Source organism: Lupinus angustifolius, unplaced genomic scaffold (genome assembly GCF_001865875.1).
Source record: "Lupinus angustifolius cultivar Tanjil unplaced genomic scaffold, LupAngTanjil_v1.0 Scaffold_27_37, whole genome shotgun sequence".
Lineage (NCBI taxonomy): Eukaryota > Viridiplantae > Streptophyta > Magnoliopsida > Fabales > Fabaceae > Lupinus > Lupinus angustifolius.
Window position 1 is genome coordinate 86,193 of NW_017720488.1, and position 12,612 is coordinate 98,804.

The window sequence follows — 12,612 nt, forward strand, 5'->3', positions numbered from 1 at the left end:
CACACACACACACCAATCGCAGTGCAACAGTGATGGGGGTCTGTTCCAAACCCCATTCCTTTAGTTTTAGTCAAATTGTGCAATTTCTAAAAAAACAGTAGTGCAATATATACTTTCTGACATAAAAAGTCACAGCCAAGGTTCAAACTCGAGTTCCAAAGTTGGATTGAGCATCAGGAGACCACTAGGCTAGAGGATCCATAATTAATATCATAACATAACATATAAAGACTTACATATATATAATAAAACGTTTGGGGGAGCCGATACTCTCCTGTCCTCAAGAAGCACCACCCCTGGGTTTGAAAGCCCCAACAGTTGCTGCACTTTTGAGCCTTCACGTGGGTTTTAAAGTCGGCCCATGATGAGCCACACAACCAGAACGAAAACATCCTTTTTTGTCCCTTGCTTCATTTTACTTCCAAACGATGCCATTTTGTATTAATTTTATGGGGCGTTTTTTAATGTTGAAGGTTCTGCTTTCCAATTGCCATTACTTTATTTTACGTATTTATATAGTTTCTTATTTCTAATAAAAAACTCAACCATTAATTATACAATAACATAATATATATCAAAATTCATCTTAATGTTAGTCTGTAATATGATTAATCAAGAATATCATATAAATTCACATTAATATATAATATAAAATAATACAATATTTATATATTATTTATCTTATATGTAAAAACTTCTGGTCTGTGCCGTTCTTGATAGCTATGGCCTTAATATTTGTTGATGATCAGTAATGCATTCAAAGTTATATTCCATTAGCCTATCATGTTATTGACCGCAACTCCTTAGAATGATCCTCAATACAAAAGTTACATCTGAAACAATTGCATTTGCTTAGAATGACCCTCAACTTTATGTCTGCACTGTATAGCCCATTTAATTTATTGCTGCTCCTGACATTTAATATAATCTGATGTGGATATTTCATTGTTTAGGATGCATGGCAGTGCGACATATGTGGCTCCAAATCTGGAAAGGGTTTTGGTAAGAAAATGAGAATATTAATTTTACTATTCTGTAATAGCTGCCTATAGAAATTTATTTTTGATGTGGATTTCCAATTTGTATTTATGTTGTAAGTAGCGGGTGAGCCTCGTCACAACATCAAGGTTACTGCTTATTGACCAAAAGGTCACAGGTTCAAATCTTGAAAATAGTCTATCTATGTGTCGGGATAAGTTTGTGTACATCTATGATCCCCAGACCCTACTAGGTGAAAGCCTCGTGTACTGGGTCACTTTTTATTTATTTATTTTGTATGTGTTAACATTTCGATGACATGCACCCAGTGCAACCAATACTTACCACTAGTCAGTAGTCACGTTCTAAATTGTTCAAACTAATCTTTGGTTCAAACTTCAAATTTTAAAAGCAGTGAAAACTAGTATATCCAAATGCAACAGAAATAAACTAGGAACTGAGTGATTGTAAGTGGGCTATGATGGATGATACATCATTTTCACTCTCAATGTACTTGTAAACTGCATCACTAGGAAGATGTCTGCTTAAAATTTCTAATCATGTCAATCTAATAATGTCTATATTCTGAATTTGGTTAACAGAGGCAACTTTTGAAGTACTCCCTAGACTTAATGAAATCAAATTTGGCAGTGGAGTGATCGATGAACTGTTGTTTTTGGACATGCCGCGTGAATATAGATTTCAGTCTGGTATGATGATGTTAGAATATGCTAAAGCAGTTCAAGAGAGCGTATATGAGCAGCTTCGTGTTAGTCGCGAGGGTCATCTTCGTATCATATTTACTCAAGACCTGAAGGTCTTAAAATCATTACTTTATTTAAATATATATTCAATTTGAACCTTTTATGCATAATTACCTGCTTAAATTCTTGTTAATATTCTCAGATATTATCTTGGGAGTTCTGTGCGAGGCGTCATGAAGAACTTCTTCTTCGTAGGTCGGTTGTACCACAGGTATTATTCTGCACACTTTTGCAAGGCTTTCCTCCATCTTGGCAACCAGTTTTTAATCTTTATATGCTTGGGACCGCTGGAGTGGTCTGCTTTGCTTGTTGAGGATACTTTTTTAAACAAACTCATCATGTGTTTACTGCATTTGTTGTGTCTATTTTATTTAACTAAATATATAATAACTCCTTGCATCATTGTATGCATGCTGCGTTGCTGTGTTATTTCTCTTGTGTGGGCTTTTGAGGTGTTTACTTTTATCAGCCATTTAAAACAGTTCTAGAAATTCACTAAAGCATTAAGTGCTAGCACCACACCTGAAAGAAAGCACTACAAGGCAGCTGGTGAATGCCTCCTAATATTATTTATTTGTTGAGGTGTGCTAAATGTAGGAGCCTCATCTGGAATACCAATTGGTGCAGGCCCCTTCTGTTGTATAGCACTCTAGCTTCCTCTTAGAACCTCTAACTACATTTGGGATAGTGAACTCTATAATTATGAATTTAATGGGTGTGCACTGACAGTATAAAATACTTTACATTGTTTACACTGTCAAATCACTATCCATCATTCATTTGAACTGTGACTTTATAGTCTATGTAGCATGGGTACTTGAAAGATGGTGAAATACCTGTATCGGTTATGTACTGGGTACTGGCACTCTTGTGCACTACTTTGGTGTGAATTGTTCCAAAGTTTTGTCATTTTGGGCTGGAAACTTTGGATTTTCCCCTTATTGTACCATATTTATGCAACATAGTTGAAACCAACGATCGGTAACCCATGAATAACGGATGATGTGTAGTGTAAAAAATCTTTACTTTGTTAATGCGCAACTCATTTTCTCATTTAGTGGTATGAAAAGAGGCTTTAGATTTTAAGCCAGTTCTTATAATTTACTATTTTGCAGGTCAACCAGTTGGTTCAAGTAGCTGAAAAATGCCAGAGTACAATTGCTGAAAGTGGGTCAGATGGGGTGTCTCAGCGAGACCTGCAAGCAAATAGCGATATGTGAGTTAATGCATTGTTATTCCTCATTGATTGACATCACAAATATCACTTCTATTATGATTGCATGATTTATGTGAAGGTGCTGTTATCTAGTAATGATGTATTCCCTTTATTGTCTAGATAGTTGAAGAAAACCACTGGCAGGATAATATAAAGCAAACTATGATGTTTTTCCTATTTCTCCATTATGATTGGATACTCTATCTGTGTGTTTGTATCTATGTTTAATAGAAGCTATATGTGTTAAGGTTGTAGTCACATAAAACATTGTGGCCTTGGAGCCCTTTTTCGCTTGGCACGTGTTGGTTTTGCTTAATATTTGCTCAAGCTACTTCAGTTGAAGGCTCTTTTCTGAACATTTTGATTATTAGTTTTTCTGAGCACAAAATAGGCTTTTCCGAATACTGAAATACTCACAAGGATAGAAGAAAGAAAAGTAATATTGCAAGTCATTTTGTAACAAGACTATGAGGTCCGGGCCACCCTTTTTGTAACATTTACAATGAGGCTTAATTGAGAGTTGGGCAAAATTATGTCTGTTGACAAGACTATGACGATCTCACAGCACTGTACTACTGAATTTTTTACTTCAATCTTTCTTGTCTAATCATTTGTGTCAATCTCTCGTGGGGCATTATTTTAGGGTAATGTGGTTAAAAAGTATCTGATTAAAACAACCTATGTTACATTTCTCAAGTTAATAGGAGCAGTATATTTATAGTTTAAAATATATGATCTACATCTATTATATGTTTATAATCCTTAGGAGTTAGTTGCTACACGCTCAAAAAATTGTGATTGTACTAAGGCTTAAGATTTAACGTTTCTTTTACATCAGGGTATTGACAGCTGGGCGACAGCTTGCGAAGAGTTTGGAATTACAATCGCTAAACGAGTTGGGTCTTTCCAAAAGATATGTGAGATTCTTGCAGGTACATTATTAAAATTTACATTGTGTTTCCGTTGAGTAACGCAGAGAAAACTCAATTTCTTTCTTATTTATAATAATCAACCCTTCTGCAATTGTTGACAGATTTCTGAGGTTGTCAATAGCATGAAAGATCTGATTGACATATGTAAAGAGCACAAAGTTGGGCCAACTGGTAATACTCATGCAGTATTATTACCATATTACACTATATGGCTATATCTTTGTCATATTTTTCATATATTGAGCTTGTGGCAGTATGGCTGTCGTAATTGTTCTTTTTTCCTTTCTAGATATGCTTCTCTTGTGGGCTGGTCTCATAATCTTTAGTTGTGTGAAGCTATTTTGGTTTTTAGGTGTTCAGAATTGGATTTTAAATCTTGCTTTGAATACTGACCCGATACTGACATGCAGAGAGCTTGAAAAATTATCCTCAATTTGCAACTGCGGCTAAGCTCCAGATGCATGAGATGGAACAGCTAGCGAATGTTCAAGGTCTGCCAACTGATCGAAATACACTTAATAAGCTGATGACATTGAATCCAGGATTGAACAACCAAGTAAACAATAATCATAATATGGTTAATTGTGGTACTTTGAGTGGGTCAGCACAAGCTGCTTTGGAACTGTCCAACTATCAGAATATTCTCATGAGGCAAAACTCGATGAATTCAAGCCCTGGCCCACTTCAGAGAGAAGGATCTTCTTTCAATCAATTGAACCAGAGTCCCTCTTCATCATTGCATGGCACTGCTACTGCTTTAATTCCAGGGTCAATACAAAATTCTAACAGTAGGGGTTTCCCAAGTCACCATCATCTACCTCCCCGGCTGCAGCACCCGCAGCTTCAACAGCGCTCACTAAGTGCAAATAGCTTGCCTGTACAAAATTATTCTCAGGGATCCCAAGGAAACCAAGCTATGCAACAGCAGTTCATCCAGCAACTTCTGCAGGATATGTCAAATAACAACAATGGGGGAGTTCAACCACAGTCTGTTGTTGGTGGGCCCAGTGCAAATGGGAATAATATGTCCAATAATGGATTAGGTTTTGGAGGCCACACTCCATCCATGTCTGGATCTTCTGCCCTTATGTCCGGAAATAGCGAGCCTGTTTCTAGGAGTAACAGCTTCAAGGCGATTTCAAACAGTGATTCTTCTGCACAAGCTGATGGCAACAATGGGTTCAACCAGAGAACATCTAATATGCCGCAAAATCAACATCTGCAGGATATGGTTCAGGATATTGCCCATGAATTCACAGAAAATTCTTTCTTTAACAATGATCTAGATGACAATATGGGTTTTGGCTGGAAGCCATAAACTAACAAAACTTTGCATGCAGTAACTGGTATATCTTGCTCAACCCTTCATCTTATAATTATTGTCTTTGTAAATGATTTACATAGCTTCTGCCTCCCCAGGTTTTTCCTTTACATTTTCTGGATGCTATTTGCTAAGACTTTGTACTTGACTAGGTATTGAGATATTTTATTTGCGGATTTTGTCTCGCTTTCAAGTGTAATTTATTTGACAATTTAAACTACATACAGTTGTCAGGTTATATTAATACAATTATTACATGTGCCTAAAGTTTCTCCCTTTGTTTCAATCTTTTGTTCTATCGATATGCTTAAATCATAACTGTCAAATATTCACTTCTTTGCTAACAATGGACTAGCAACGAAGGCAGATGCCGTAGAACAGGAAACTCTGATAAATCAACAAGATTTTAGGATAAGTCTTGCATATGAAAAGAATAGAAACTGAGTGAGTATGAAAAGGAATACACTTTAAGTGGTTCTTACAAACTTACACAGATTAGTGATAAAACTAGAATGACTTTCATCTTGTTCCTTGTATGTTATCTAGTCAATGAACATGATTTATGATAGAACATATTGACGTCATTTTATTCATCTAGTTGACCTTACCCAGTGAGATAAAGACTTGATTGTTGTTGTATATTTACGGAGGAACTTGTTAAATAATTTTGAGTTACACAAATTCTGATCCCAGCTCTCATAAAAATGTTTAATTAAAAACCCAATGCAAAATACAGCTTAAACGGACAAATTTTCAGTATTATTAGGTAAGTGTATGTAATGTAGTTTTTCAATAAAAACATTAGTATATGTAACATAACTTATCAATAAGAATTGTTACACATGTTTATTCTTATAAAAAAAATAGAGCACCATGATACTGAATTATTGTGCAGCTAAAATTGTTTAAACTTTTGTTTCCAAGTTGAATTTTGGAGAAAAATGAAAATAGAAGGTTTTAGTGTATTTCCTAAGTGTATTTCTTTTCAAAGCCTATTTCACAAACATATCCTAAATCTCTCTCCATGCTCCATCGGTCAAATTACAAGACTCATCTATGCAGAGACCACCTACGGTGTGTGTGCAGTAAGTTTGGGCTAAAGAAAACTTGATGCTTGTCTGCCTATCAATGACAAAATTTCCAAACATGGTTGTGAGCCCATTCTCCAAGTTAATGCAAATAACACTGAGATAGTGAATGTTGGCTGTCCCATGTAGATACTTGAAAAGGTTATGAAATAAGTGTTATATTTAATTTTTTTTTGGATTTGCTAACATGAGTCCTTCCTTTTTATGAAGAGGTATCTTAGAATATTATACCAAAATTATTGGACAAAAATATCCTCACTTTTTTTTATTGAATTATGTTTGAACAATAGGTGTGTTCTAACCATTTTAGTTATTTCTCACTCCTACCACCGGAAACCCTCTCAAACCAACTCCATTTCTTTCCTTAGCCTCAGTTTGATTGAGTAGAGAAAGAGAGGAAAGAAGTTGAAGGTAGAGAGGTTATAGAGAAAGTGAATCTCTCCCTCATTTGGTTGAGAAGAGAGTAAGGAATGAGAGAAATAAAAAATACATGGGATTCACCAAAAAATTTTCTCTACATATGTGAGGAGAAACTGAGAGAAATTGTAAAATGACAAAATCAACCATTTAATTACTCTCTATATTATGTTATTATCTATTTTTACACACATTTTTCCACCATTTATTTTTTATATTTTTCACTTCATAAATATTGTTTAAAGTTAGAGTAATATAATTTTTACAATAAATTTTAAAGTGGTATCATAAAATTTTAATTAGTAATACAATATTTTTTCATTCTTTTTTGTGTATGGATATTTTTGTCATTCAAGAATTTATTTCTATAATTTTTCTTATTTTTCTTTTCTCTTTCTCTCGTACCAAATAATATATAAATCTACCCTATTTCTCACCTCTCTCTTTCTTAGAGTACAATGATAGACGTCTTTGTCTCCCTCTCAAAATTGATGTCTGACCATAGTTCATTGTAACTCTATCTGGGCGGCGTCTATTAGCAACCATATCTGGAGGCTGAAGACGATGGGACCACTTGGCAATGTTTCCACCTTCTTTTTCTAGTATGGGGTTTTTTAACATGAGTAGGGAAACCGAATCTGTAGGGACCCGCCCGAACTCAACCCGAATTTAACAATGAAAACCTGATGTGATTGGGTTCAGATTTTACATGAGTTCAACTTTCAGATTTAGTATATTGATAGCCTACCCGAACCTGCTCAGAACACGATTAATATATATAATTATATATAAATACATATATAAAACACATATAAATAAATGCATATTTTGGGTGGCTTCCCATCGAGTTTGGGTTACTCGAACCCTGATGGGTTCGAGAATGGTATCATTATTTTAAACCCCGCATAATTCGAGTCAGGTTTTGGATTTTGGGTTCGGGATGGGGTAAACACAAACGCGATCCTAACCCGCTCTATTGCCATTCATAAACGCAATCCTAACCTGCTCATGATTCTCAAACACATATATGAAACAAAGGGTACAATGTCATACCAGAATCCATATTCCTGGATGTACTCCTACGATCTGCATTTTCTGAGATGGATTTTGGTATGATAGTCTTCCTCAACCAAATCACTGGTTCCTCTTTGGACTTGCTTTTTCACTCTAATGGGGAGAGGAGAAAACTGAATTTGATTTGGTGTGTTGGAGACCATAACCTTCCTTATGAGTTAACTTATAGGGTTCCCATTATCCCCTATAGGTTAACCTTATGGGTATCCACCTATTAAGCCCATATATGTTATCAGCTTTTAGAAATCTATGGGGTGCAGTAATTAGATCACTTATAATGTAACCCCTGAAATAAATAGCCGATATCATTGTATCAAATATATGATGTCCACCTTAATTAGAAATTATGAATTTCTAACAATCTCCCAGTTGGGCTTCATATCTTCCTAATACAATTATATCATAGGTTCTTTAGGCACACATCCGTATGTTGTTTACATTTAGACTTCTCCTTAATACAATCTGGTTCATCTCATATATCAACTATGAAACCACATCGACTTTCTTCACATGCAAGCGTGAATCGACCACGATGATCACCATATTAATATATTCAATGACATAGATCAAATATGGATGAGTGACATGGAAATTTCATGCAATGTGATCTCAAACATTTCTATTTCCAACTGGTCATTCTTTATTCTTTAATGAGATCCATCCAAAGTCTTTAATTGCAACACAATAGTTACAATGCACAATTTCAAAATGGAACAATAAACCATCAACTTTATTATGCATAAAAAACTTTATATAACATCCAAAGCAAAATATAAAACATATAGACTCCCACTGAACTAAGGTATCATAAGGAACAACACCCATATGAGCAACATGCTCATGAAAAACTTTATGTACCAAACTCTTAGTCAGTGGATCAGTTAGCAAAAAATTTGTCCCTATATGTTCTATGGAAATTTATTCATTTTGAACACTTTCTTTAATAACCAGAAACTTTATGTCAATGAATTTTGACTTTGTAGAACTCCTATTGTTGTTGGAGTAAAGAACCACGGACTTGTTATCACAATAAATCCTCAATGGTCTTTCAATACCATCGACCTTAGAACTCTTATTATTGTTGGATTAAAGAACCGTGAACTTGTTGTCACAATAAATTCTCAATGGTCTTTCCATACCATCGACCACACATAAACCAGTGACAAAATTCCGCAACCATATGCCATGGTCTGATGTTTCAACAAGCCATGAACTCTGCAACCATGGTTGAAGGAGCTATAAGCGTCTGTTTCGTAGACTTCCAAGAGATAGCACATCCAACCAATATAAACACATATCTAGATGTGGAGTGTCTGTTGTCTAGACATCCAGAAAAATTGGAGTCAGAGTATCCAATGATCTCTAAATTCTCATACCTCCGATACATGAGCATATACTCCTTTGTTCTCTTCAAGTAACGCATAACACATTTGACTGCCTTCCAATGATGTATTCCAGGATTATTCAAACATCTTCCCAAAACTCCCACAAAAAATGTTATGTCGGGACGTGTGCAAACTTGAGCATACATTAGACTTCCTACTACAGATGCATAAGGAATCTTTTGCATCTCGTATCTTTCAAGGTCATTGTTGGGGCACTGTTCGAGACTAAACTTGTCTCCCTTAGCTATAGGGGTATCCCCTGGTTTACTGTCTTTCATGCCAAATCTATCTAGGACTTTACCTATACAGCTTTCTTGTGATAACCTTAGGATACCTTGAGAGCGATCTCTCAGTATCCGAATACCTAATACAAAAGAAGCTTCCCTAAAATCTTTCATTTTGAAATTCTTCGTTAGAAATCTCTTGGTCTCATGCAATAGTCCCATATCACTGCTAGCAAGCAGTATATCATCGACATATAATACCAGGAAGATAAATTTACTCCCACTGAACTTATGGTATACACAAACTTCAACTTTATTTGCCTCAAAACCATATGAGGTAATAACTTAATGAAATTTGTGATTCCATTGACGATAAGCTTGTTTAAGCACATATATGGATTTCTTTAATTTGCATATCATAGACTTTGAGCCAACTGACACAAAGTTTTCTGGTTGCACAATATAGATCGTTTCCTTAATGTCACCATTAAGAAATATAGTCTTAACATCCATCTGATGTAGCTCTAAATTAAAATGAGCCACTAGTGCCAATATTATTCTAAAAGAATCCTTCGAAGATGCTGGAGAGAAGGTTTCTTTATAATCAATGTCTTATTTCTGAGTGAAGCCTTTAGCTACTAGACGAGCTTTATATCTGTCAATATTACCCTTTGAATCCCTCTTGGTTTTAAATATCCATTTGCAACCAATAGGTTTCGCACCTTCAGGTAATTCGACAAGATCCCAAACGTCATTATCATGCATAGACTTCATCTCAACCTTCATGGCATCAATCCCGAGAGCGTTCATCATAGCGAACGAAATAACAGCTAACAGTTCTAGAGTCCAGTTTTCTTTCATGCGGTCTATAAGGCCGTGTTAGGTATCAGTGGTTACAATACACCTAGAAGGGGGGGTTGAATAGGTGTAGCAGTTAGAATATCCGCTTTTCGAAAATCAACACTTAATGCTAAATTACCCCAATTTAATCGATTAAAAGAATGATGATAATCGATTAACGCACTTGACTTAAGGACAATATTCTGAACATTATCTTCTATTACCCAATTTATTCCTTGAATGGTAATAGGCACAAGAACTTGTTCACTATTAGTGACAGGTTCTTCCTCAAAGACAACATTCCTTATGTTCTCTTCCTTCCCAAAATCAACTTCCTCAAGAAATCTTGCATTTCCTGTCTCAAAAAAGAGTCTTGAAGTGGGATCATAAAATTGATAGCCCCGAGAGCGTTTAGCATAGCCAAGAAAATAACAGCTAACAGTTCTAGAGTCTAGTTTTCTTTCATGTGGTCTATAAGGTCGCGCCTCAGCTGGACAACCCCAAATGTGCAAGTGTTTCAAGCTTGGTCTTTTATTAGTCCAAAGCTCGTATGGGGTTTTGTTAACTGTTTTACTTGACATCCTATTAAGGATGTAAACTACAGTCTTTAAAGCTTCCCCCCGAAGAGACTCTAGTAAGGAAGAATGACTAATCATACTTTTCACCATATCCTTAAGAGTTCAGTTTTGTCGCTCAACAACACCATCCATGCTAGGTTTGCCTGGCATAGTGTATTGCGTAACAATTCTACATTGTCTAAGGAAAAGCGCAAATGGCCCTGGACGTTGTTCTCATGATCCATCATATCTGCCATAGTATTCACCACCATGGTCAGATTTGAAAACCTTAATTTTCTTTCCAAGTTGAAGTTCAACTTCATGTATAAGATATAGATAGTCGTACCTAGAATAATCGTCTATGAATGTAATAAAATAATGTTGTCAATTCTAGGAAGTCATAGGGAAAGGACCAATATATTCGTATGTATTAGTTCTAAGACATCTTTAGCTCTTTCGGCACCTAATTTCCTTTTGTTTGTCTGTTTTCCCTTTATGCACTCAACACAGACCTCAAAGTCTGATAAATCTAAAGGGTCAAGAATTTCATCCGACACAAGTAAATTCTTTGCTTAGATATATGACCTAAACGCTTGTGTCATAAGATGGCTAAATTCTCTTTTAATTTTCGTTTTGTACCACGTGAATTTGTTTGCAATATTTTATTAGTGGAATTGGAAACATAAAGTATATACAAATTATCAATTAAAGAACCAGAACCAACAACTTTTGAATCTTGATAGAGACTAACTTTATTATTTCCAGAAGAACGAGAAAAACCAAATTTGTCCAAGCTAGAAATACTAATTAAATTTTGCCTAAAAGACGGTACAACAAATGTCTCAAATAAATCCAAATTAAAATCAGTTCTTAAACATAATCTAAATGTTCCAATAGCCTCAACTGCAACCATTTTGTCGTCACCCACAAAGATGAATCTTTCATCATCAGTTGACCATCAACTCCACAGGCAACCCTGCATAGTGATACTAATGTAAGTAGTAGCATCAGAATCTACCCGCCAAGTATCATTGGGTAGAAAAGCCAAATTAATTTTAGAAAAAACATGAGTGATAAATTTACCCTTCTTTATACGTCATGAGGCATATTTAGGACACTCTTTCTTCATGTGTCCTTACTTCTTACAGAAGTAACATGTAAATTCCTCATTACTCTTCAATTTCTTTTACTGGGAATGCCCTTTCGCAGCACCCTTATTGCTCTTTCTTTTCTTATTTTGAGGGGTCATAGTCAAGTGAGCGCTTTCAGCCTTATCTCTCTACAACCTCTCTTCCTCTTGAACACAATGAGATATAAGCTCATTAAGGGATCATTTGTCCTTCTGAGTGTTATAACTCACTTTGAATTGCCCAAAGTGTGTAGGAAGAGAGATCAAAACCAAGTGCATGAGCAGGTCATCACCAAGCTCTAACTTAAGTGACTTGAGTTTTGATGCGAGATTAGACATCTCCATAATGTACTCTTCCCTTTACCTTTATAATTCATGGAGATGAGTTTAGCCAAAAGTCTACTCGTCTCCGCCTTTTCATTTTGGCAAAGAATTGTTCTATTTCTTCAAGGAACTTCTTTGCACTTTCAGCCTCATACATAGAGCCCCGAAACGCATCTGGAATAGAGCGTTTCATGATCATCATGCACATTCGATTAGAGTGTTCCCATTTCTCAATTTTAGCCTCATCGAGGTTTTCTGTAGTGGAAATGGATTTGTCCACACGAAGTGCTAGTTCCAAATCCATACAACCGAGAATAATTTCTACGTCTTCCTTCCAGACCTTAAAGTTTGTTTCACTCGGCA

General features: G+C 35.6%; 1 protein-coding gene across 1 annotated transcript in view; it reads left to right on the top strand.

The window, feature by feature from the left end:
- The window catches only part of LOC109338512 (probable transcriptional regulator SLK2), an 8,068-nt gene extending 2,599 nt beyond the window's left edge, over positions 1–5,469 (top strand). Inside the window, exons 4-10 of the mRNA XM_019575772.1 lie at positions 954–1,002; positions 1,581–1,795; positions 1,885–1,953; positions 2,858–2,958; positions 3,797–3,890; positions 3,992–4,061; positions 4,301–5,469. Coding sequence (XP_019431317.1) covers positions 954–1,002; positions 1,581–1,795; positions 1,885–1,953; positions 2,858–2,958; positions 3,797–3,890; positions 3,992–4,061; positions 4,301–5,208 — 1,506 coding nt within the window. The 3' untranslated portion in view covers positions 5,209–5,469. The remainder of the gene's footprint in view (positions 1–953; positions 1,003–1,580; positions 1,796–1,884; positions 1,954–2,857; positions 2,959–3,796; positions 3,891–3,991; positions 4,062–4,300) is intronic.
- The last annotated feature ends 7,143 nt before the right edge of the window (positions 5,470–12,612 follow it).